The sequence below is a fragment of the Salmo trutta genome, chromosome 21, assembly GCF_901001165.1.
Source record: "Salmo trutta chromosome 21, fSalTru1.1, whole genome shotgun sequence".
Lineage (NCBI taxonomy): Eukaryota > Metazoa > Chordata > Actinopteri > Salmoniformes > Salmonidae > Salmo > Salmo trutta.
The window spans coordinates 31,934,976-31,960,502 of NC_042977.1; the positions used below are offsets into that span (position 1 = coordinate 31,934,976).

Genomic DNA, 25,527 nt, shown 5'->3' on the forward strand with positions numbered 1-25,527 from the left:
ACTGAGGCCAAGCTTCCTGCCATCCAGGACCTCTATACTAGGCGGCGTCAGAGGAAGGCCCTAAAAATTGTCAAAGACTCCAGCCACCCTAGTCATAGACTGTTCTCTCTGCTACCGCAAAGCGAGCAGTACCGGAGCACCAAGTCTAGGTCCAAGAGGCTTCTAAACAGCTTCTACACCCTAAGCCATAAGACTCCTGAACATCTAGTCAAATGGCTACCCAGACTATTTGCAGTGCACCTCACCCCCTCTTTACACCACTGCTACTCTCTGTTGTCATCTATGCAGTCACTTTAATAACTCTACCTATGTGTACATACTACCTCAAATAACCGGTGTCCCCGCACATTGACTCTGTATCGGTACCCCCCTGTATATAGTCTCCCTATTGTTATTTCACTGCTGCTCTTTAATTACTTGTTATTTTAACTCTTATTCTTATCTGTATTTTTTTCAAACTGCATTGTTGGTTAGGGGCTCATAAGTAAGCATTTCACTGTAAGGTCTACACCTGTTGTATTCGGAGCATTTGACTAATAACATTTGATTTGAATAAAAAATCATGTCAGCTCTATTCAAGACCTTTTAATCTGCAACGCTCTATAACATTTGCCTACTGAGCGTGACCCTTAAATGACAAATCATGATTATTTCACATGGTTAACCAGGATGTGTGGCCTGAGTTGACCCACTGGGCTTAGGCCAAGAGAGAACATGCCGTGACATGTCATGACTTTCTAAGAACGAGGGAGACTGGCTGGTATCTGACTCAGTGACAGGGACAGCCAACCTGGGCCGGGTGACGAAACATGTAACCGATCCTGGGACAACAACCCAATAACATGCTCAGTGAAATCCTATCTATGCACAAGACCATGCGCTATCGATCTGGACAGGGGCCAAGATGTAGGCTACAAACTAAACATTAGGCTACTGGCAGCCTGTCTACTGTTCTTTGGCAATTATCTCTGTACTGTGTTACTCAATGTGCGTACAGGGTAAACAAATGATGATTCACAGTTAATTTTTTTATTTAACCTTCATTTAACTAGGCAAGTCAGTTAAGAACAAATTCTTATTTACAATGACGGCCTACCTAGGAACAGTGGGTTAACTGCCTTGTTCAGGGGCAGAACGACAGATGTTTACCTTGTCAGCTCGGGGATTCGATCCAGCAACCTTTCGGTTACTGGACCAACGCTCCAACCACTAGGCTACCTGCCTATTTTGGGTCAGAAAAAAGAAAAATTGACATAAAATTCCCCTGCACTATTTACAGAGATAATTGTCAAAGAACAGTAGACAGGCTGCCAGTAGCCTAATGTTTAGTTTGTTCAGTAAGCTCTCAACTATATATTAAGCGAAAAACAATTAGGCCTAGCTACATCTGCAGGATAAACTAATTTGTTCTCAGATACATTACAATGTAGTCTCTGTAGGCAGCTAGTGTAGTCTGACGATACAGTGACGGAGTTTGAGTAATTTGAGCCGCGATCCATCAGGCTATGGCCCGTGACGTGATGGGCAAATGTGGTGAGGGAGGAGCGCCCTTCTCAAATCTAACAGTAATCTGCGCCGCTCGGTTGTTGTCCATAAAATATATTTTCGAATTGTCTAACTAGTTTTCATTGGGAAGGCAGATAAGGCGTTTCAATTTTTTTTTAAAGCAATCACTTTCGCATGTGAAAACACAGAATCCTACTGATTACTCCACGTGCTCAATCTAGTTTTGGCTATATCACTCCTGGTTAGAGCAGATTTCGCCATGGGTTTCGAACAGACCACCCCCAGGAGGCAGCCCGGTTCCAAATCGAATGCAATCAACTTTCAGCCGGTGCAATACACGTATGACATGAATCGAAACCCACTCATTGACTAGTTCTCATCCACGATTGGCAGAATTATTTGAAGCCAATCAACTGCTTTCTAGAACAGTTACCACACAGATTGGACGTTTTCTAAACCAATCATCTTGCCCTGATATCTCAGCACTGCGTTTGTGGAAAACAAAATAAAAACAGGAAATGGGCTAGCCTCTTTTGTGGTTAATTACCTTTCAAATTGATAACATTAACTGTTTTAAAATATTGCATAGAATTGAGCTTCATGATGTAGCTCGTTGGCTAGCTAAGAAACATCAGCTAGCTAAATTACATACATTGGCTTTAACGGTGTTGCGTTGCGTTACTTTAAATGTATACAACGCATGAAACAAACACGACATCGCAGACAATTTAACGTTACCTAGCTAACGTAACTAGCTAGGCTTTTAGCCACAACGAATGTCAGGTTAGTAGCTAAAAACTGTAGTGTTATTCAAGCAAGGCGTGACAAAACAAATTTAACCAAATGTTTGCGCCATTGCTAATATCCATCAGCATTGCAGCAGGTTCGATAGTTAATGTGGACCAAATAGCATGATACATATTGAACGTTGCCAGCTAACTTTAGCAGTCGATGATGGCCATGATCAACTAACGTAGGCTAAACTAGCAAAATATTAACGAAAGAATTAGCAAAAATACATTGCGATTCGTGGTGAAAGGAAGTGGAGTTGACAGATGGACATTGGTGTAAAAAGATGTCAATCGTCTCTAGAAATGAAGTTTTGAACACATGCAGGCCCAAACAGTCTGTGCGTCACCAATTCAGACAAAGCCATGGTAGATAGCGAGTAGCCACTTTATAACAGACAAAATGTCGACATTGCACTTTTAGATTGGAAAATACTCACAGCGCAGAGTCAATAGCTATGTAGTTTGGGATTAGCAGCAATGCAGTCGTTTACACCACCTCCGTTGTTATTGACTGGAATCCTTGCAAGAAATGAAAACAAAGACTGAATTTGTACTACTTAGCCAGAGGGATAAATGACAAGCCAGAGGCTTGGAAAATAGCAGTTTTTAGACGAGCTGGAGATATACAACACGATGGAGATCACATATGCCGACCCGGAAAACAAGAAACTGGCCGAGGTGATTAAAGCATTGGACAACTACTGTGCACCACGCAGGAATACTGTGCTCGAGAGACATCCGTTTTGGGCACACAACTTCAATGAACAGGCAGGTATTGACAAGTGTATAACCTAACTGAGACTGAGAACACGCGGTTGTGAGTTCAAAGACACCGAGGATCTAATGCTAACGGGTATGTGTTTATCGCCACATAGTGGAATAAGAGAAACTACTCTCCATTTCAGATTTAACCCTAGCTAAGGCAATAAATGTATGCTGTACAAAATAAATTACATCAACTTAGGCTACAGTACCAGTCAAAAGTTTGGACACATCTACTCATTCCAGGGTTTTCTTTATTTAAAAAAAAAAATACATTGTAGAATAGCAGCCAACAAGTACTCAGCATATGTGGGAACTCCTTCAAGACTGTTGGAAAATCATTCCAGGTGAAGCTGGTTAAGAGAATGCCAAGAGTGTGCAAAGCTGTCAAGGCAAATGGTGGCTACTTTGAATAATCTAAAATATATTTTGAAATATATTTAGATTTGTGTAACACTTTTTTAGGTGACTACATGATTCCGTGTGTTATTTCATAGTTTTGACGTCTTCACTATTATTCTACAATGTAGAAAATAGTGAAAATAAAGATACTGTATGTTAGCTAGCAATAGCACAGAACAGTTTGTGCATGCTATGGAAGAAAAGGGCCGCCATTATACAATCATGAGCACAGTCAGAATAAAGGCCGCCCCCATGCTCAACCAGCGAGCAGCAGACAGACTTGTGGAAAAACACAAACCAAAGAGGTGTCCTGCATTCAATGTTGAATGTAAAAAATGTGGCAAGATAAATCACTTTGCAGCTGTGTGGAGGTCAGGGACAGATGTTGCTCCTTTTGAAACAGAGGTCAAGGAAGTGGACACGTTGTTCATAGATGCAGTGACACAAGCACGCAAAAAAGATGCTGGCTGGCACACAAACTTGCGTATAGGGGGACAGACAGTCAACTTTTAAGTTAGACACAGGAGCTGAAGCTTATGTGCTCCCACAAGCAATAGCTGACAAATTGCCCAAGCAATTCAACGTGAAAGAGACTGGGACTGTACTCATAGCCTATGGAGGCATCCGCATTAAACCAAAGGGCATCATGACATTGCAAGTGCACACGCGGCACAAACAAGCCTATCTACAGTTCTATATTACAGATGCATCTGACACCACTACTAGGCAGGGAGGCCTGTGTGCAGCTTGACCTCATCAGAAAAATGTCAACAGTTGCAAGCCATGCTCTGCCATGCTCCAAGGAAGAGCTACTCAAGCACTATGCAGCTGTGTTTAAAACCTCTTAAGGATCTGCCCCTTTTTTTTTTTTTTTTTTTGCAAAAAATAACATACCCAAATCTAACTGCCTGTAGCTCAGGCCCTGAGAAGCAAGGATATGCATATTATTGATACCATTTGAAAGGAAACACTTTGAAGTTTGTGGAAATGTGAAAGGAATGTAGTAGAATATAACACAATAGATCTGGTAAAAGATAATACAAAGAAAAAACCAACCGTTCTTTTGTATTTATTTTGTACCATCTTTGAAATGCAAGAAAAATACCATAATGTATTATTCCAGCCCTGGTGCTATTTAGATTCTGGCCACTAGATGGCAGCAGTGTATGGGCAATGAACCATTGCATTTCTGTAAAATAAAATGTATCAAGACTGCCCAAATGTGCCTAATTTGTTTATGAATAACTTTATGTTAAATTGTGAACTCTCCTCAAACAATAGCATGCTATTCTTTCACTGTAATAATTACTGTAAATTGGACAGTGCAGTTAGATTAACAAGAATTTAAGCTTTCTGCCAATATCAGATATGTCTATGTCCTGGGAAATGTTCTTGTAACTTACAACCTCATGCTAATCGCATTAGCCTACGTTAGCGCAACTGTCCCGTGGATGGGACAACAATCCCGAAGAAGATTTATTAAAGTACTCTGAGTTTCCAGGGCTGCACCACATCTACATTGATCCAAAAGTCCCTCCTGTTGTTCATGGATGTAGGAAAATCCCATATGATGTGCTTGACCAGCTGAAAGAGACATTGGACAATCAAGAGCAGAGGGTTGTGGTCAGCAAAGTAACAAAACCATCAGCGTGGGTGAAGCACCTTTGGCAGCGACTACAGCCTCGAGTCTTGGGTATGACGCTACAAGCTTGGCACCTGTATTTGGGGAGTTTTTCCCATTCTTCTCTCTCTGCAGACCCTCTCAAGCTCTGTCAGGTTGGATGGGGAGCATCTCTGCACAGCTATTTTCAGGTCTCTCCAAAGATGTTCTATCGTTCAAGTCCGGGCTCTGGCTGAAGCCACTTCTGCGTTGTCTTCGCTGTGTGCTTAGGGTCATTGTCCTGTTGGGAAGTGAACCTTCGCCCTGTCTGAGGTCCTGAGTGCTCTGGAGCAGGTTTTCATCAAGGATCTCTCTGTACTTTGCTCTGTTCACCTTTCCCTTGGTCCTGACTAGTCTCCCAGTCTCTGTTGCTGAAAAACCTCCCCACAGCAGGATTCTGCCACCACCATGCTTCACCATAGGGATGGTGCCAGGTTTCCTCCTGCTTGGCATTCAGGCCAAAGAGTTCAATCTTGGTTTCATCAGACCAGAGAATCTTGTTTTTCATGGTCTGAGTCCTTTAGGTGCCTTTTGGCAAAATACAAGCGGGCGGTCATGTGCCTTTTACTGAGGAGTGGCTTCCGTCTTGCCACCCTACTATAAAGGCCTGATTGGTGGAGTGCTGCAGAGATGGTTGTCCTTCTGGAAGGTTCTTCATTTTCCACAGAGGAACTCTGGAGCTCTGTCAGAGTGACCATCGGTTTCATGGCCACCTCCTTGACCAAGGCCCTTCTCCCCCGATTGCCTAGTTTGGCCGGGTGGCCAGCTCTAGGAAGAGTCTTAGTGGTTCCAAACTTCTTCTATTTAAGAATGATGGAGGCCACTGTGTTCTTGGGGACCTTCAATGCTGCAGAAATGTTTTGGTACCCTTCCCCAGATCTGTACCTCGACACAATCCTGTACCGACAATTCCTTCGATCTCATGGCTTGGTTTTTGCTCTGACGTGCATTGTCAACTGTGGGACCTTATATTGACAGGTGTGTGCCTTTCCAAATCATGTCCAATCAATTGAATTTACCACAGGTTGACTCCAATGAAGTTGTAGAAACATTTCAAGGATGATCAATGGAAACAGGATGGACCTGAGCTCAATTCCGAGTCTCATAGCAAAGGGTCTGAATACTTATGTAAATAAGGTATTTCTGTTTGTTATGTTTAATCAATTTGCAAAAATGTCTAAAAAACTGTTTTTGCTTTGTCATTATGGGGTATTGTCTGTAAATTGATGAGGATTTGTATTTATGTAATACATTTTATAATAAGGCTGTAACGTAACAAAATGTGGAAAAAGTCAAGGGGTCTGAATACTTTCCCGAATGCACTGTATGGCATCTATGGACCAACGTCTTCCAACGCAATATTTTCCAGACTAGTATGTCAAACAACTGACCAATAAACTTTAATGTGGGTGTTGGCTGGCACATAAATGTATATTCACCAGTACACATGTTACAAACCCTGTCAAGACTCAACAAATGCAAGCATGTTCAGATTGACCACAAGGGAGTGCTACAACAGGCACATATATCTTGATCTGTTTGACTCAGTGTTGAAATTGGAAACCTGAAGTCTGGATTGTGATTCCTAGGATTTCAGTGACTACTTATTTAGAACTTTTTTGGTTTTATTCAAAAGGAGAAACACTTTTACATCCAAGGCTACAGATTGAGAGACAGATAAGTTTGTCATAAAGTGGCTGCAGCTTGCACCAGACAGAGGCAGAAAGGAGAGGACTGAACACAGCAAGGAAAGGGCAGATAGAACCAGAGAGACACACATTTACATACACACATAAACTCAGCAAAAAAATAAACGTCCTCTCACTGGCAACTGTGTTTATTTTCAGCCAACTTAACGTGTAAATATTTGTATGAACATAAGATTCAACAAGTGAGACATAAACTGAACAAGTTCCACAGACATGTGACTAACATAAGTGGAATAATGTGTCCCTGAAAAAAAGGGGGGCCAAAATCAAAAGTAACAGTCAGTAGCTGGTGTGGCCACCAGCTGCATTAAGTACTGCAGTGCATCTCCTCCTCATAGACTGCACCAGATTTGCCAGTTCTTGCTGTAATATGTTACCCCATCTTCCACCAAGGTACCTGCAAATTCCTGGACATTTCTGGGGGGGAATGGCCCTAGCCCTCACCCTCCGATCCAACAGGTCCCAGACATGCTCAATGGGATTGAGATCCGGGCTCTTCGCTGGCCGTGGCAGAACACTGACATTCCTGTCTTGCAGGACGACTTGATAACGAACAGTATGGCTGGTGGCATTGTCATGCTGGAGGGTCATGACAGGATGAGCCTGCAGGAAGGGTACCACATGAGGGAGGAGGATGTCTTCCCTGTAACGCACAGCATTGAGATTGCCTGCAATGACAACAAGCTCAGTCCGATGATGCTGTGACATACCGCCCCAGACCATGACGGACCCTCCACCTCCAAATCGATCCCGCTCCAGAGTACAGGCCTTGGTGTAACGCTCATTCCTTCGATGATAAACGCGAATCCGACCATCACCCCTGGTGAGACAACCGCGACTCGTGAGTGAAGAGCACTTTTTGCCAGTCCTGTCTGGTCCAGCGATGGTGGGTTTGTGCCCATAGGCGACGTTGTTGCCGGTGATGTCTGGTGAGGACCTGCCTTACAACAGGCCTACAAGCCCTCAGTCCAGCCTCTCTCAGCCTATTGCGGACAGTCTGAGCACTGATGAAGGGATTGTGCGTTCCTGGTATAACTCGGGCAGTTGTTGCTGCCATCCTGTACCTGTCCGGCAGGTGTGATGTTTGAATGTACCGATCCTGTGCAGGTGTTGTTACACGTGCTCTGCCACTGCGAGGACGATCAGCTGTCCGTCCTGTTTCCATGTAGGGCTGTCTTAGGCATCTCACAGTACGGACCTTGCAATTTATTGCCCTGGTCACATCTGCAGTCCTCATGCCTCCTTGCAGCATGCCTAAGGCACGTTCACGCAGATGAGCAGGGACCCTGGGCATCTTTGTTTTGGTGTTTTTCAGAGTCAGTAGAAAGGCCTCTTTAGTGTCCTAAGCTTTCATAACTGTGACCTTAATTGCCTACCGTCTGTAAGCTGTTAGTGTCTTAACGACCGTTCCACAGGTGCATATTCATTAATTGTTTATGGTTCATTGAACAAGCATGGGAAACGGTGTTTAAACCCTTAACAATGAAGATCTGTGGAGTTATTTGAATTTGTACGAATTATCTTTGAAAGACAGGGTCCTGAAAAAGGCACGTTTCTTTTATTGCTGAGTTTACATACATACATGTAAGGGATAAACACTGACGCTTTATACATTATCTGGAAATAATGGACAACTTGATAATGACCGAGTTTATTAATTCCAGATAATGTACAGAGCGGAGGCATTTATCCCACTTAAACCACTGTTGCCATTGAAAACAAGCACACATTTTCTGGTAAAAATGACATGTTTTCATTGATAAGTAAATTCATACTATTTCAGCCTTCCACTAAACCAGGTTGTTAGTTCTATCGGTTAAGTTGCTAGAGAAGAGGACTTGTTGTTCATTCTATTTGTTTGATTGCTATGCAGGCTTGCAATGTTCTTATCCCTTGCTTGCTAGCTAGCCAACTATGGCTAACACAGTCGTGTCAACTCTGCAGATATAATAACATCAAAGTAGCTGCATTTGCATTTGTTTAAGCTGTTTTCTAGTGACATTTATTTGGATACATCCATGCTACTGTACATTAATAGTGCCTGTTCAGGGATGAAACCCACACAGAGTCAATTTCATCTATTTAAATAAAATCGATTGAATTCGGGCCATTGCTGGGCCTAAAATGGCAGCTTTGGCTCAGTTCTGGCTGCCAGATCGGGCCCAAATGACTCGGGCCTATTCTGTACCATCATTCATTTCAGACTCGGGCCGAATCCGGCTGCCAGTTTTAGATCTGGCATGCAGGAATCAGGCCAGACGTTTGTGCCACCTGGGATGCAGCTAGTTTGTGAAGTGGTTGACTAGCCTACCAGCAGTTTCTCCAAGCTGATGGTACACAGCTGCGAGGATGTTAACACGTCACATGGTGGTTAGCAGATGTAGACAGATAGATGTGTGTTTTGCCCTACTGTAGAAATAGCCTGGGAAAGATGAATTCAAAGGAAATATTTACCCGGGGACTCCGAGGTGAAAACATCAAAGATCAAATTAATGTGAATCTCTATCTCTCTCTCTCTCTCTCTCGCTATTATGATAGACCCTATTATATAGGCTATTATACTCCTTTAAACTTCAACTTTAAAGTTTGTAATAGTATCAAGTGCAAGAGGATGTGATCTGTTGGTCAGTGTTATCATACAATCTGCTTGTTTATCATGAGAGCTACTCAGACCTGTGTTTCCTGAGTAAGTGTGAGGTCATAAACTCTATATGTAGTTTCCACACTGCCTTTCTGTGTCTGAAGGTACTCAGTGCACACATCAAGCTGTGAAAAAGACAGATTGACATATAGTATATATTCAAAAGTATGTGGGCACCCCTTCAAATTAGTGGATTCGGCTATTTCAGCCACACCTGTTGCTGACAGATGTATAAAATCGAGCACACAGCCATTCCATCTCCATAGACAAACATAGGCAGTAGAATGGCCTTACTGAAGAGCTCAATGACTTTCAACATGGCACCGTCATAGGATGCCACCTTTCCAACAAGTCAGTTCGTCACATTTCTGCCTTGCTAGAGCTGCCCCGATCAACCGGAAGTGCTATTATTGTGAAGTGGAAACGTCTAGGAACAACAACAGCTCAGCTGTGAAGTGGTAGGTAGGCCACACAATTTCTTACGGGACCACAGAGTGCTGAAGTGCAAAGCGGGTAAAAATCGCCTGTCCTTGTTTGCAACACTCACTACCAAGTTCCAAACTATATCTGGAAGCAACGTCAGCACAAGAACTGTTGTCGGCAGCATCATGAAATGGGTTTCCATGGCCGAGCAGCCGCACACAAGCCAAAGATCACTATGCGCAATACTAAGCGTTGGCTGGAGTGGTGTAAGCTCACTGCCATTGGACTATGGAGCAGTGGAAAGTGTTCTCTGGAGTGGTGAATTAAGCTTCACCATCTGGCAGTCCGACGGGTTTGGCGGATTCCAGGAGAACGCTACCCGCCTGAATTTATAGTGCCAACTGTAAAATTTGGTGGAGGAGGAATAATGGTCTGGGGCTGTTTTTCATGGTTTGGACTAGGCCCCTTAGATCCAGTGAAGGGACACTACAGCATACAATGACATTCTAGATGATTCTGTGCGTCCAACTTTGTGGAAGACCCTTTCCTGTTTCAGCATGACAATGCCCCTGTGCACAAAGTGAGGTCCATACAATCAAAATCGGTGTGAAAGAACTTGACTGGCCGGCACAGAGCCCTGACCTCAACCCCATCGAACACCTTTGGGATGAATTGGAACGCTGACTGAGGCAGTGAGCTCTTAAGGCCATTCTACTACCAATGTTTTTCTATGTAGATTGCATATCTGTGTGCTTGATTGTAACCTCTACGGGATCGGTCCCCCCCACGGGACAGTTGAGCTAACGTAGGTTAACGTGATTAACATGAGGTTGTAAGTATCAAGAAAATTTCCCAGGATATAGACATATCTGATATGGGCAGAAAGCTTAAATTATTGTTCATTTAACTGCACTGTCCAATTTACAGTAGCTATTACAGTGCAATAATACCATGCTATTGTTTGAGGAGAGTGCACAGTTATGAACTTGAAAATGTATTAATAAACCAATTAGGCACATTTGGGCAGTCTCGATACATTTTGAACAGAAATGCAATGGTTCATTGAATCGGTTTAAAACTTTACACATACTCTGCTGCCATCTAGTGGCCAAAATCTAAATTGCGCCTAACCTGGAACAGCACATTATGGCCTTTCTCTTGCATTTCAAAGATGATGGAACAAAAAAAAAATCATGTTTTTTTATTTGTATTATCTTTTACCAGATCTAATGTGTTATATTTTCCTACATTCATTTCACATTTCCACAAACTTCAAAGTGTTTCCTTTCAAATGGTATCAAGAATATGCATATCCTTGCTTCAGGTCTGAGCTACAGGCAGTTAGATTTGGGCATGTCATATTTGGCGAAAATGTAAAAAAAAGGGTCCGATCCTTAAGAGTAACTCCTGTCAGCAACGGGTGTGGCTGAAATAGCCGAATCCATTAATTTGAAGGGGTGGCCACATACTTTTGTGTATATATAGTGTATATCAGCATGGTAGAATTCAATGGCTAGTTCATTCTTGCATGTTCTTTGTTTTGAGCAGCTTTTGAAAGCAAAAGTCGAATTGAAAACATTAATGTTATTGGCATTGTTGAATTCAATTTTCATAATGGCAAGCTAGGACTGATGGTTTGGTTGGCTACGCATAGTCCCTGGTTGATTATCCCTTACATATCCACGGTATATCAGCATGGTAGAATTCAATGGCTATAGTTCATTCTTACATGTTCTATGTTTGAGCTGCTCTAATTTAAAGCATTGTTGTCATTGGCAATTCGATTTTCATAATAGCAAGCTAGGACTCATGGTTGTTTAGCTAAATTAGCAAGTCTGTTTGTTTGGTGACCAAGGCAACTACTGTAACTATCTAGTAAACTAACTTGCTAGCTACTTTAGTTGATGTTGAACACATTTCTAGTGGCATATGTGTTAAGTTAAAGCCATGGGATAAAAGGGATAATCAACACGGGGCTCTATGTTCTCTGGAAAATGAACAAGTAGAAATAGCCTTGTAAAGATGGATTCAGAGGAAATGTTTACCTGGGGACTCAAAGGTGAAAACATCAAAGAGAGAACAAATGAATGTGAATCTCTATCTCTATCTCTATCTCTCTCTCTCTCTCTATCTCTCTCTCTCTCTCTCTCTCTCTCTCTCCTATCATAGACCCTACTATATAGGAAAATATACTACTTTAAAGTTTGCAATAGAATGAATTGCAAGAGGATGTGATCTGTTGGTCAGTGTTATCAAACCATCTGCTGGTTCATCATGAGAGCTACTCAGAACTCAGACCTGCGTTTCCTGAGTAACTGTTAGGTCACCCTATAGGTAGTTTCCGCACTGCCTTTCTGTGTCTGAAGGGACTCAGTCCACACATCAAGCTGTGAAAAGGACAGACTGACATATATCACAAACGGGACTGATTGACATTATGTGCTTGTTCTTAAGGATAGCTTTTCTCTTGGTCCAAGTAAGAGGTAAGTCTAGGCATAGCCAGTTCTAGGCTTTTAGTGGAAAGGTGTATGTTGTCTTTCTAAGGTCAATTCTCTCTGTCATATTTAAAATGGATGAATAGGATGGATAAATAGGAAATAGAGCTTGGACAATCTTTGCTTATATCCTAACAAGTAGTTAAAGCAAGCTTATAAGTGGTTATAACAAGCTTAACACAAGTGTTATCTTATAACAAGTGGATGTTTTTGGATGTATAGGTCACTGTTACACCTCCATCAACTCAGCCCATGTGGACCAAACGATCCGGCCGGGCCACAGCTTCAGCCTGGCCTGTGAGTTTGTCTGCCTGCAGCCCAGCCATGTGATGCAGTGGTGGAAGGATGGCCAGGTCCTACTTAACGCTAGCTCCATCCTGCCCAACATTACTCTGTCTATGCATGTGAGTGGAGCTGGGGAGAAGGACAGTGGGAACTATAGCTGTAGGACAGAACCACCTGATGCCCTGGGCACCACAGCTGTTATTACAGTGGAAGGTAAGATCAAATCAAAATCCAATCCAATTGTATTTGTCACGTACACAGTTTACAGCAGGTGTAAAAGGGGCAGTGAAATGCGTGTGTGCTATCTCCCTCAACATTGCAGTACAATAATCAATATCAACAATAAGAGTCAAATAAAAACATACCACATTTAGGCATGTGTGATGTGTACAATTGTCATAGACCTGAATATTTATGTATCACCCTGAGCTAATACCTAGGCTTCAGCTCAGTGTGTTAATGCAGCCTCGTAGCACGCAGATAACCCAGGTTATACCCAGTCGGTTACACATCTGTATGTATCTATATAAACTCAGCAAAAAAAGAAATGTGCCTTTTTCAGGACCCTGTCTTTCTAAGATAATTCATACAAATCGAAATAACTTCACAGATCTTCATTGTAAAGGGTTTAAACACTGTTTCCCATGCTTGTTCAATGAACCATATGCAATTAATGAACATGCACCTCTGGAACGGTCGTTAAGACACTAACAGCTTACAGACGGTAGGCAATTAAGGTCACAGTTATGAAAGCTTAGGACACTAAAGAGGCCTTTCTACTGACTCTGAAAAACATCAAAAGAAAGATGCCCAGGGTCCCTGCTCATCTGTGTGAACGTGCCTTAGGCATGCTGCAAGGAGGCATGAGGACTGCAGATGTGGCTAGGGCAATAAATTGCAATGTCTGTATTGTGAGACGCCTAAGACAGCGCTACAGGGAGACAGGATGGACAGCTGATCGTCCTCGCAGTGGCAGACCACATGTAACAACACCTGCACAGGATCGGTACATCCAAACATCACACCTGCGGGACAGGTACAGGATGGCAACAACAACTGCCCGAGTTACACCAGGAACGCACAGTCCTTACCAGACATCACCGGCAACAACGTCGCCTTTAGGCACAAACCCACCGTCGCTGGACCAGACAGGACTGGCAAAAAGTGCTCTTCACTTACAAGTTGTGGTTTTGTCTCACCAGGGGTGATGGTTGGGTTCGCGTTTTTCGTCGAAGGAATGAGCGTTACACCAAGGCCAGTACTCTGGAGCGGGATCGATTTGGAGGTGGAGGGTCCGTCATGGTCTGGGGCGGTGTGTCACAGCATCATCGGACTGAGCTTGTTGTCATTACAGGCAATCTCAACGCTGTGCGTTACAGGGAAGACATCCTCCTCCCTCATGTGGTACCCTTCCTGCAGGCTCATCCTGACATGACCCTCCAGCATGACAATGCCACCAACCATACTGCTCGTTCTGTGCGTGATTTCCTGCAAGACAGGAATGTCAGTGTTCTGCCATGGCCAGCGAAGAGCCCGGATCTCAATCCCATTGAGCACGACTGGGACCTGTTAGATCGGAGGGTGAGGGCTAGGGCCATTCCCCCCCAGAAATGTCCAGGAACTTGCAGGTGCCTTGGTGGAAGTGTGGGGTAACATCTCACAGAACTGGCAAATCTGGTGCAGTCCATGAGAAGGAGATGCACTGCAGTACTTAATGCAGCTGGTGGCCACACCAGATATTGACTGTTACTTTTGATTTTGACCCCCCCCCCTTTGTTCAGGGACACCTTATTCAATTTATGTTAGTCACATGTCTGTGGAACTTGTTCAGTTTATGTCTCACTTGTTGAATCTTGTTATGTTCATACAAATATTTACATGTTAAGTTTGCTGAAAAGAAACGCAGTTGACAGTGAGAGGACGTTTCTTTTGTTGCTGAGTTTATAATGTTTTGATCTGTTTTTTTTCCCCCAGACCTCCCTACCTCTGGGCCCTCTGTCAATACCCTTGAGCCCACAGTAGAGCCAAAGCAGGGTATGTGTGAGGTGCATGGGGTTGGGGTTTACAGACAAGGTGAGATGTTCTTTCCCATCCACATGGTTTAGCAGCCAAAGAGTTATCCGCCCAGCATCTATAGTTCACCACCCAGCATCAATGATATTAATGAGAAAAATGGCCTCGTCTTTTCAGTGATTTTAATTTCTCTCTTTCTCTCTCTCTTTCTTGTCTTGTCTCTCTTTTTGACATTTCTTTATTTTCTTTTGTTCTCTTTTCTACATTATCTTTGTCTCTCTTTCGCTCCCTCTCTCTCTCTCTCTCTCTCTCTCTCAGGTGTTCTAGATGTTGTGATGGTGTGGTACCTACTGTTGAAGGCTATATTTCTCATCCTCATGGTGACCACTATAGCTCTGGTTCTAGCCTGCAGGCTCCGCTGAATACAGTATGGCTCTCAAGCTTATAACATGCTGCCATGCGGCTTTGCTTCCAGCTATTGTTGAATTTTAACAGCACATGCTGTGGAACGCTGTAAATCATCTTCAAGTGCTAGTGATCTTAGTTTAAAATGTTGATGGAACAGTTGGTTTTGATCTGTGTATTGTGTTTGTTCAATTATAACTTAGAATCTTGTTAGCCTACATGATTAACTATTTGGTATAATTATTTCTTCAAACCTGTACTGCTCCTGCAATAAACTATTTTTTTTTTCTCAATTTTATTTTGTCACATCAGTTTGTCAGAATAACCTAACACTGTGGAGAGATGCTTGGTGATGTTGTATCTGCTTTGTGGAATCCTCGCTCCAAAACGATAAAATAATTCAATTAACTTTATTTTCTTGTCTGGTGTAGTTAAAAAATTAAGAAACAAAATGCCTATGGTTTTTACTCTTCGGGTATAATTCACGATTAATTAGAGTAGAACAATGTGAATTGTAGAATATGCCTTTAGTCTATGACTAGCATTGGCTCAATGTATTTGAGGCATATTTGGCCCATAAACTAGATTTGAGATTTTTGGGGGCTAGGTCGAAACCACAGGTGGGTCTAGACGTAGGCGTTGGGGTACCAGAACTGTTTCCTTTCATTTCATATGAACGCACAACACCCATTTTTGCGCCGTAATAGCTTGGCTCGCACCCGCCATTCATGTGTTCAACTACACCCCAGTCCAGATTCACTACATCCATCGGACTGCGCCGTAACAGTAACTTTGCCTATCACTTCAACCCCAAGTCCCTCATGGAAAAGAACGCGCAACCACCACAACACCACTGGATCGAAGCTAAATCTCCGTGCGCATTTTTGCGCATCTTTAATTATACAGTGCATGGTCGTGGTGATGTGTGACTGAAAAAGTAATCATGTTCGCCAATTCATTCGAGTACCTCGGCCTCCGTAAGCGAGTGTCCCAGCTCCTCCCAGCGTCAGATGAGTTGGTCTCAGACGGGACCACTGGGTCCTTCAAACTATTGGTGCTTCTCCTCTCCATCCTCCTCTTCTGGGCCATCCATCTGCAGAAAGACGATGTAAGTATCGATGTAAGTACAGTGCGACGACTACTTTTATGTACCGGTATTCGAAGCGGGCCAACCAGCCAGACAGGCAGAATTTAGTCCTTAAATGTGTATTTCACCATCCTTACAGCCGATTTAGCATTTTTTCCTACAGGATAAGGTCAACAACGAGATTGGCTTGTAAGTTTCCTCTGTCATAATTCATTGTGAATTCAAAGTGATGATACATGTGCATAAAAAACAACATTGATAACCATTGAATAATTCAGAATTTAAACCCAAATAGCACCCTATTCCACCCACAGTGCGCAAATGTTGATGAGGGTGCCATTTTGGACAGATAACCTACCCTCACAGCCAGCCTCTGGTCTCCTTGACCGACACCGTCTCAGGAACCCACTGCTTCCACCACCAAATGGCTGGTGCAGTGATGGAGGCGTGTCACTCGAAAGCTATTTGTATAGATCAACATGGAGTATTTGTTTTGGTGCCAAAGTATTCAGAACTGATACATTTTCTTTAAGAAAATAAACTGTTTTGCGTGGTTTGACTTGGACTTGTTCTCTTCATCTCTGCATTTTTTGTCCGTTCTCCTTCCTGATCAAAGGTGTAATAATTACATTTTAGTCATTTAACAGATGTGAGTGGATTGATTTTCGTACTTTTTTAATACTGGTCGCCTGTGGGATTCGAACCCAGAACACTGGCATTACAAGCGCCATGTTCTACCAACTGAGCTACATGGAAACATATGTAGAGGTAACTACATAAAATGTCTTAACAGGGCGTTGGGACACCACAGCTTCAATGCACCTTGGCATAGAGTCTACAAGTGTCTGGAACTCTATTGGAGGGACACAATAGCGTTCTTCCACGAGAAACATTTGTGGCGAAAAACGCTGTCTCAGGCGCCGCTCCAGAATCTCCCATAAGTGTTCAATTGGGTTGAGATCTGGTGACAGAAATGGCCATGGCATTTGATTTTCATGCTCATCAAACCATTCAGTGACCAGTTGTGCACTGTGCATGAGGGCATTATCGTCCTATGTGGCTATAGTCATGGTAGCCAAAATAATGGCCTGCCCAGCATTTTTATACATGACCCTAAGCATGATGGGATGTTAATTGGTTAATTAACTCAGGAACCACACCTGCGTGAAAGCACCTGCCTTCAATATACTTTGTATCCCTCATTTACTCGTGTGTTTCCATTATTTTATCAGTTACCTATAGCTGGCCTATACTTGGTTATGATGTGCGCTGAAATGTAAACCGCTAAGTTGCTAACTGTAGCTGAATGTCATGTTAGCTTAGCTAGCGAGCAACCTCAACATAAGGTGACAAGTTCAAATGGGTTGATTCTTACTGCTCTCTGCTTTTATACTCTCTCTTTGAGAACTATCACCTTGCTGCTTGGCAAGGCCTGCTGCTCACTCTAGTCTAACTTCATTGTGAATAAACATAACACACTGTATTATACACAAACAATTCTATGAGGATTGTCAATTGATTGAATTTCAATGAATATACTCCGTTGTCCGCAACAAAATGGTCAACAATGCGCAAAGAATAGGCCTATGTAACTGTATTACACAGATGGCCTACTTTCTCATCTGAGATGTCTTATTGATACCCGCCACCAGGTGGCAGACTTGTCATACTCTGGTATCAATCTCATGAAGCTACAATGAGAGTATTGGGATGAAAAGGAGGCATTAATATTGAGCCATCCAATATTTTCTTCTCCATTTGCAGTAGATAATGACCGCCCAAGGAGCAGTTGTTAAATCTCATTCAAATGTATTTTGAGAGATTATATAATACAGTGTGAAGTAGACTTCAGTCAAAGAAGAGTATTTGTGCTGTAAGGCATTGCCAACCTCCTACTTTACATCTGAGAATCACACAACCATTCAAAAAGTTTTATTTCTACCATACACAAACTGTACAGCACAGCGCATATCTGCTTATGAAATAGTAAAAGTAATAGGAACTTTCGATTTACAAACTACTTGAACTGAAAAAACAACATTTTAATGAAAATGTCCAATACAGTTTCATCATACTAATATTATTCCACAAAAATCCAGTTCACATTACAAAACATCAAATACTAAACAGGGAAAAATAAATATTCTTCACAAAACTTCCTGAGCAAACAATGTGTGGTATGTGAATTAAATATTACGAATTATAAATTAACACAATTATTAAGTTAAACAAACCGTCAATGATTACATTTTTAAACATTACAATTCTTTAGAATGAGTTGAGTATTTGGATAAAAGAAAGTATTTTCCTCAACAAGTGTCCTAAATTTGGCTTTGTTTTGCAGATATGCACTTCCAATTCCTCCTCAGGAAATGTGTAGCAGGCCAAGTCAAACTCAATTTATTGTAACTTGATAAGACTATCAACCCATGCAAACGTCAAAATAATAACATTTTCCTGTGACATCAAGAGCAATGCTTACAAACAAAGAAAGCTTAATCTTTTTCTGGAACCCCAGGGCAATAGAACTAATCTGAAATACAAAAGAAAAAAGTGCAACTGATTCACAACTCAATTTAAAAAGAAATAAACAATTGAAAATAAACAGTTAAGAACAAACATTGTTTGTTTGTCTCTTTTTGCTTCATAATAGTGATGAATTGAACATTTCTATTGACAGTTGTCCATTATTGACAATATAGGTCTTGATTTACCAAGGTGCAAACGCTTATTGAATCTGGCCCTAAAGAACCAGCAGTGATATTTACACCACCAAGTGCTTTTGGGGGATATTTTAAAATTGATGTGACATACAGAAACCGAAATGCCACTGACCACCATTAAGTATACATTAGCTAACATTTGATGTATGTAAAGGATGTCAGAATAGCTTAAACCAGAGTAAATGTTTGTATGGTGGTGTTACATTTCTTGGAGCATGTTCCGTTTTCCCACGCTGAAGAGAAGTAAAAAGTAGAAAAGCACTAACACTTCCTAACCTGTGAAACTTCAAGACCTGACTTTGAGATTACAGCTACAGTACCGAGACGATGCTTAAAGATTTCAAATGGCATATAAACATTAACATTTTCTCCTTTGAAAAGTGTAATGTACAATAAATTAGACACCAGCCACATAATACTGTCCTACCACAAAACAGAGTACCGTATATTTTATGTATTCATTTACATGTAGGCACATATATGCACACACAGCATGTGCACAGAAGGCAGTTTAATATCTATATCATTTAAGAAATAAGTCAAAGTGGATTTTTCAATTTTCTTAGTGCTGTCAGTTGCTCTATTCGAGCGGCACACTCAAGTTGAATCTGACATTCAGTTCATTGAATGAAATAAAATAATGTTGCATTTTGCGAACAGCTGAAAGCAATTCCCCTAATTGCAGTCAACTTAACATATTGTTGAATTAAGAGATGTACACTAACATTGCATTTTAGATCTTACCATACATTCAGTGTTGAATACTAAATAGAAAGCAAAAGCAACAATTAAAAAACATGTTGATTCTGGATTATTCTGGTGGAGTTCTCCACCTTCATGGGAGATCCAAATGATTTTATTATGACATGATCTGATATATAAATAAACCACCACTAGATGACGAAAGAGAGCTATGGTTGAAACTGGAACGTGCTTCAATGTCATTTACAATGTGCAGAATTAGTCAAAGGATTTCAAATATTTAGCATTTTACAATGATAGAAATAAATACAAATGTGTGGAAATAAATACATTGATGAATAAGGATTATAAATAATAATATAAAAAAGACAAAAAATAAATACAGATTTAAATCAAGCAAACCATTCAAAATAATTAAGTGCAAGGGGGGTAGAAATCTCACCAGAAGAAACATGTCAAGTGAATACAGAAGCGTTAAAAAACATTACATTATTTTGGGCTGGTAATTGTCTCAGTGCAATGTATTCAACAGTGAAATGTTGACACATTTCCCAAAGCCTTGTCTTATACATGCAACTAAGCCAGCACTGCACACAGCCATCCAGTGCCATTATCCCAAGTCAAAGATACCTCCTCTTGATGGCTCGACAGCTTAAACGTGGATTCCCTTCATAGCCTGTTTGATATTATCCAAGAGAGCCTTACACTCGGGAGAGTAGTCATGCTCAGAGCTGTTGTACATATCTGTTAATGTGTTCACATAGGCTTCGAAATTATGCTCGCTGATGGGCCCCTGAAACACAAACATTTTCAAATATTAGTTCACGAACTGAAGCTTATAGTGACAATAATAATTTAATGTCACTATAGCTAGACAGTCAGGTCTAGAATTATTGGCACCCTTGATAAAGATGAGCAACAAATACGGTATAAAATAATACAATACTGAGCTATATTCTATGCTCAAAAACATTCAAAAATGATATTATTTTAGAATGACATAATTGCTCAGATAAAGAGATGTTGTTTAAAATGTCATTTGTTTTTCTCAAAAAGATAGGGGTCAACATTTCTGGCACCCCTGTTATCAATACCTCACCTTTCGGGTAGAATGGCACTGAGCCTTTTCCTAAAATGTTTTAAGAAATTGAAGGACACATTTGGAAGGATCTTAGACCATTCCTCCATACAGAATCTTTCCAGATCCTTGATATCATTTGTCTGCATTTATGGACTGCCCTCTTCAATTCAAACCGCAGGTTTTCAATGGGTTTCAAGTCCGGAGACTGAGATAGTGAGATGCGTGGCCAAAGAGCTCTTTTTTCAAGCCATCTGACCATAGCACTGGTTCCAATCCAAGTGCCAATGCCGTTTAGCAAACTCCAGGCATTTAAATTGTAGGATGACATGAAAATAGAGCTCTTTGGCCCAGCACACCAGTGGTATACATAAGCAGAAAATACCCCCAAACATATTGTAAAATATGGTGGTGATTCTTATGGGGTGTAATGGGGCTTTCCACTGGTCCTGGGGCCCTTGTTAAGGTCAACGGCATAATCAACTTTACCCAGTTCCAGGGCTGTGTCCGAATACCCATACTTACGTCCTAAATAGTAGGCATTTTGGGTATGCGAAAATAGGCAGTTTTATAGTATGTGACATTTTGATGTTGTATGCTTTAAATGCCAGGATGTCATACTAATTTGGGCTTTTCATCTAGAATTCACTGCACACTATTGAGGAAGAGAATCGTCTTTTCACAGCTGATAATCAGAATAGGGGACACACTTTACAAAAATGAAGGAATGGCAGGGAACAAGGGCGAATGGGCATTAGATGACGCCTTATCAATATGAATGAGTATTATGTTGATATTTGATAAAAACGTACTGCCTTTTTACTAGGCAGTACGTTCTAAATAGTATGTAGTACGATTAGTACACAGTATGTCGTTTATGTAACTAGTAGGCAAGCCAGATTTCAGACATAGCCCAGGAAATTTTAGCCAAAAACTGGGTTGCCTCTGCCAGGAGGCTGAATCTTGGCTGCAAGTGGATCTTCCAACAAGACAATAACTACAAGCACACATCAAAATCCACAAAGAAATTGTTAATTGACCACAAAATCAACATTTTAAAACGGCCATCTCAGTGTCCGGACTTGAACCCCATTAAAACCTGTGGTTTGAATTTGAGGGCAGTCCATAAGAGCAGACGAATGATATCAAGGATCTGGAAAGATGTGAAGGAATGGTCGAAGATCTCTCCCCATGTGTTCTCCAATCTCATAAAACATTTTAGAAAAAGGCTCAGTGCCATTATCCTCGCACGGTGAGGCATTAAATGGTATTGAAAACAGGAGTGCCAATAATTTGACCCCTATCTTTATGAGAAAATAAATTATTACTTGTTAAACAAAATAATTGTATTAGCATACAATATAGCTCAGTATTTGTACTTATTTGATAAAAGCTGCATGTGCAAGTGAGGAGGTTGGTATCACTGTACCATTTGAGGCAGTTGGATGTCTGTGAGACTGTTGATAAGAGCTTGGCTGAGGTGAGCTAACTCCTTCAGAAGGCTGTCGTTGTGCTGTTCAATCATCTTGTTCTCCTCCTCAATTGTCTTCAGGTTACATTCCATCGATGAAATCTGCTTTCAGGGGAGAGGGAAACTTGTCAACCTGAACCGGGCATGAATCCTTTAAAAAACATCATATCACAGTTGTGGATAGTTACTTGGGTCTGCAGTTGCATCATGTCAGCTTCTATTTTCAGGTTGGATTCATTCAGTTCCTTGATTTCATGATCCAAGTGTTGCACGTCATCGTTGTTGTCGACTGAAATTAGAAAATACTCGCATGAAAATCAAGCTAAACCTGCTGCTTCAGTGAATCAACTAGCAGGGGGACTAAACATACTTTGATGGTACTGAGATGAACATTTCCATAACATACATTATCCTGCCAAAGCATACATGTACAGTCCACCAGCCCAAACAGAACATGTTTGTAAATCATATTATAATGGCTTACCACTGCTGGCTTGAAGTTTAATAGTCATCATCTCCTCTCCTGTCATCTTCTTCTTAATACTCTGAGCATTAAGAGGGCATCCAGACAAACTATTTACAAAGAAAATGAAAAATAATCAGAAAGAAACTTACACTTACAAACTTAAAAATAAACTTGTTTCATTAGTATTGTATGGGACACAATGAATAGAGTGAATGCAGGCCAACCTTCTATGGGTGACAAACACATTATTGGCGTGTCCAAGGCCATTGCAACCGGGCAGGGGACAGTGGGGCAGTTCCTGTTTGCAGGCCTTATTCCAGGGGAAGGGGAGGCCATTGATGGATGACTCTTTATGCCTCTTGGCAGCAAGGGGGCAGCTCCCTGCACTGCGGTGAGATGTGTACTTCCCTGATGTGTGGCCCTGGCCATCACAACCCGTCACTGGACACCTAGCAGGGAGACAAACAAGGGGTTCGTTAAGGAGGGTGATACATTTATATCTGAACGTTTTGTAATGTGTCGTATAGAACAGATATGCTTATATCAGGTCTATTCATTCTATTTCTATCAGAAACATTCAGAACGTTTAACATCACTGAATACACCCCAGGAGTCAGGTTTATTACTACCTGGTGTCCTCCCCTTGTACTGCTACTGTAGTGGAGGGAGTCATGTTGTAACACAGACTGTTGACAATGTTCAGAGTGCCCCTGTGAGAGATGCCTATTCTCATTCAGATGAGGCAGAGGAGAAAGATTGTCACCAGTAAGCTGTTTTTTCCTCAAAATAGTTTTGCAGTTCAAACCATTTAATATGACAGAGGCAGTAAATACTGTATGATCTGAGATATGTCAATATATCGCTGTTCACAGTTTCGGTACAATGGAAATGTAAGTAGATCAAAATGCTGTCAACTGAGGTGAGACGACTTTACTTAACCTCTTAAACCACACATAATAAATGCATATATACTCAAACAAATCATTTTCACAGTTCATAAACATCCCTCACTATATCTAGACAGGAAGAGTTGTCAAACCATTATGTTGATTAATCCAGTAAAATGCTGATTAAAAATGTAGTCAACAAAACTGACAACAGGCTCAAATAATCGTATCAACCAAGTTGCTAATCCACAAAAACGTTGGAATAATTAACACATTCAGATTGATATAGCCTACATAAACAAATCATAAGCACAAGTCTTGTTGAATATTATTAAGAGTTGTAAGGGTAATTACATTTCCCAGCTCTGTTTTCTCCAGGTCAGTAATGGAGTGACATGAATTACACATAATTGTCATGTATCCCCTGAGGGTTCCGACCCCTTCCCTTATTGGTAAAGGTGAAAGGCAGGCTGAGATGGTACAGAGAACTAGTGTACAAACAAAACAGAGTGCTACTGTAACAAAGATTGTTGCACTCTGTTGTTCAGTAGAGTACCAGTAGCACTTAGAGGACAAAACAACCCCAACCACATTACTTACATTCATCCATACACTACAGGTATATGTAGACTCTTAGGGGAAAAAATGCTATCTAGAACCTAAAAGGGTTCTTCAGCTGTCCCCATAGGAGAACCCTTTGAAGAACCCTTTTTGGTTCCAGGAAGAATCCCTTTGGTTCCAAGAAGAACTCTTTTGAGTTCCATGTAGAACCCATTCCACAGATGGTTCAACATGGATCCCAAAATTCCATCTGGAACCACAAAGGTTTATCCTTTGGGGACAGCTGAAGAACCCTTTTGGAACCCTTTTTTCTGAGTGTAAGGCATCGGGACAATGGAATCATGCCATATGGCCTACAATTTACAATAATCTAATAACCTTAAAGATGCACTACATGTAGGTTCTCAACCACCCCCTCTTGTGCATGAGATATATTCCAGTCTAACTCCTAACATTTTGGCCCTGCATTAGTATCTCAAAAGGGTAAATCTGTCCAGATGTACAAGTAAGATACAAGTAAGAGTACAGATACCCCAAAAAACGACTTAAGTAGTACTTTAAGTATTTTTACTTAAGTACTTTACACACTGCTTTTTACAGAGACAACTGCATCTAGAACAATTAAGCTTTGATCACATCCCGTAGTATGGGGGACCTTAAATAAACAATACAAGAACACAATGCACACAAGAGTATGATAAGCCAGATGTTCTATTAAGACAATGAAAAAAATTACAACGTTTGAAACATGTATTTAATATGTTGTTAATCCATGAAAGATAGCTTTAGTAAATTATGAACAGGAAAACTATTTCCTTTTTGTCTTTCTGGTATAATGACCTCTTTACAACATGATACAAGTACTTTCATTCACGTAGGCATGCATGCCAGCACTAGAATAGTTATGAAACAGAAATCATAATGAGAAGAAAAATATCTTACTTTATTTCTTGGTCGTCTTTTTCATCTCTGTTTGGTGTAAGCTTCAAGCCTCCCTTTCTGGCACGTGGACATCCTGACAAACTACAAATGTTTAGAGACAATATGGTTTAACAATAATGAACACTACTTTAGGGCTAAAATAAAGCAAACTCTTTCATCAGTGATAAGATGATGTTCTCACATAGCCTGTCATTGGAAACTACATTAAGCAACAACAACAATCAATCGGTTATATCGCAGTTTATTAATTGTCTAAAATGTATAAACTAATAAAAAATAAATACCTAGACAATGAGATTGAAACACATCCCTATTCATCTACTCAGTAATTTGTGTGATCCAGTCTAGACTACCTTCTGTGTGAAGAATAATTCCCTGTCACGTGTCCAGATCCATCACAACTAGGTGTTGGGCACCTGCAGGCGGAGAGACCGACAGAACAGGCGAAACTCAGTGCCACGTTGTCTGGGACAATGATATCATATTTAAATGCATGAATTAAAAAAAAATAAACAGAT

General features: G+C 41.1%; 3 protein-coding genes and 1 long non-coding RNA gene across 12 annotated transcripts in view; 2 read left to right on the forward strand and 2 right to left on the reverse strand.

The window, feature by feature from the left end:
- LOC115157175 (protein-L-isoaspartate O-methyltransferase domain-containing protein 1) overlaps positions 1-2,857 on the reverse strand; it is a 24,499-nt gene extending 21,642 nt beyond the window's left edge. The window contains exon 1 of one of the 2 annotated variants that reach the window (XM_029705197.1): positions 2,735-2,857. The gene's annotated coding sequence lies outside the window, so the exon portion shown is untranslated. The remainder of the gene's footprint in view (positions 1-2,734) is intronic. The other variant, XM_029705196.1, reaches the window with a different exon arrangement.
- LOC115157178 (uncharacterized) lies at positions 1,816-15,385 on the forward strand. 5 transcript variants are annotated; one of them, XM_029705206.1, is made up of 4 exons: positions 1,816-2,289; positions 12,612-12,887; positions 14,649-14,747; positions 15,006-15,385. In XM_029705206.1, the coding sequence occupies exons 1-4, from the start codon at positions 2,283-2,285 to the stop codon at positions 15,107-15,109; spliced, it is 486 nt and encodes a 161-aa protein (XP_029561066.1). In that variant the 5' UTR covers positions 1,816-2,282; the 3' UTR covers positions 15,110-15,385. The 5 variants fall into 5 exon arrangements, with proteins under 5 accessions (XP_029561066.1, XP_029561062.1, XP_029561063.1 ...); XM_029705202.1 differs by lacking the exon at positions 1,816-2,289 and adding an exon at positions 2,918-3,069; XM_029705203.1 differs by lacking the exon at positions 1,816-2,289 and adding an exon at positions 2,918-3,069 and having other exon boundaries at positions 14,649-14,708.
- A 646-nt stretch (positions 15,386-16,031) lies between these two features.
- LOC115157181 (uncharacterized) lies at positions 16,032-16,738 on the forward strand. The gene is made up of 2 exons (XR_003868394.1): positions 16,032-16,200; positions 16,494-16,738. It is a non-coding gene; the product is annotated as an uncharacterized LOC115157181 (long non-coding RNA).
- A 3,231-nt stretch (positions 16,739-19,969) lies between these two features.
- LOC115157179 (suppression of tumorigenicity 18 protein) overlaps positions 19,970-25,527 on the reverse strand; it is a 57,890-nt gene continuing 52,332 nt past the window's right edge. For all 4 annotated transcript variants that reach the window (XM_029705207.1, XM_029705208.1, XM_029705210.1 and 1 more), the window contains 7 exons: positions 25,363-25,425; positions 25,010-25,090; positions 22,844-23,068; positions 22,638-22,726; positions 22,342-22,442; positions 22,112-22,258; positions 19,970-20,397 (listed from right to left, as the gene is read on the reverse strand). In XM_029705207.1, the coding sequence (XP_029561067.1) occupies positions 20,257-20,397; positions 22,112-22,258; positions 22,342-22,442; positions 22,638-22,726; positions 22,844-23,068; positions 25,010-25,090; positions 25,363-25,425 (847 nt within the window). In that variant the 3' untranslated portion in view covers positions 19,970-20,256. The remainder of the gene's footprint in view (positions 20,398-22,111; positions 22,259-22,341; positions 22,443-22,637; positions 22,727-22,843; positions 23,069-25,009; positions 25,091-25,362; positions 25,426-25,527) is intronic.

Coding starts and splice junctions, on each gene's coding strand:
- LOC115157178 (XM_029705202.1), top strand. CDS start 2,931: ATGGAGATCACATATGCCGACCCGGAAAACAAGAAACTGGCCGAGGTG. Junction 3,070..12,611: donor CAACTTCAATGAACAGGCAG/GTATTGACAAGT, acceptor TTGGATGTATAG/GTCACTGTTACACCTCCATC. Junction 12,888..14,648: donor AGCTGTTATTACAGTGGAAG/GTAAGATCAAAT, acceptor TTTTTCCCCCAG/ACCTCCCTACCTCTGGGCCC.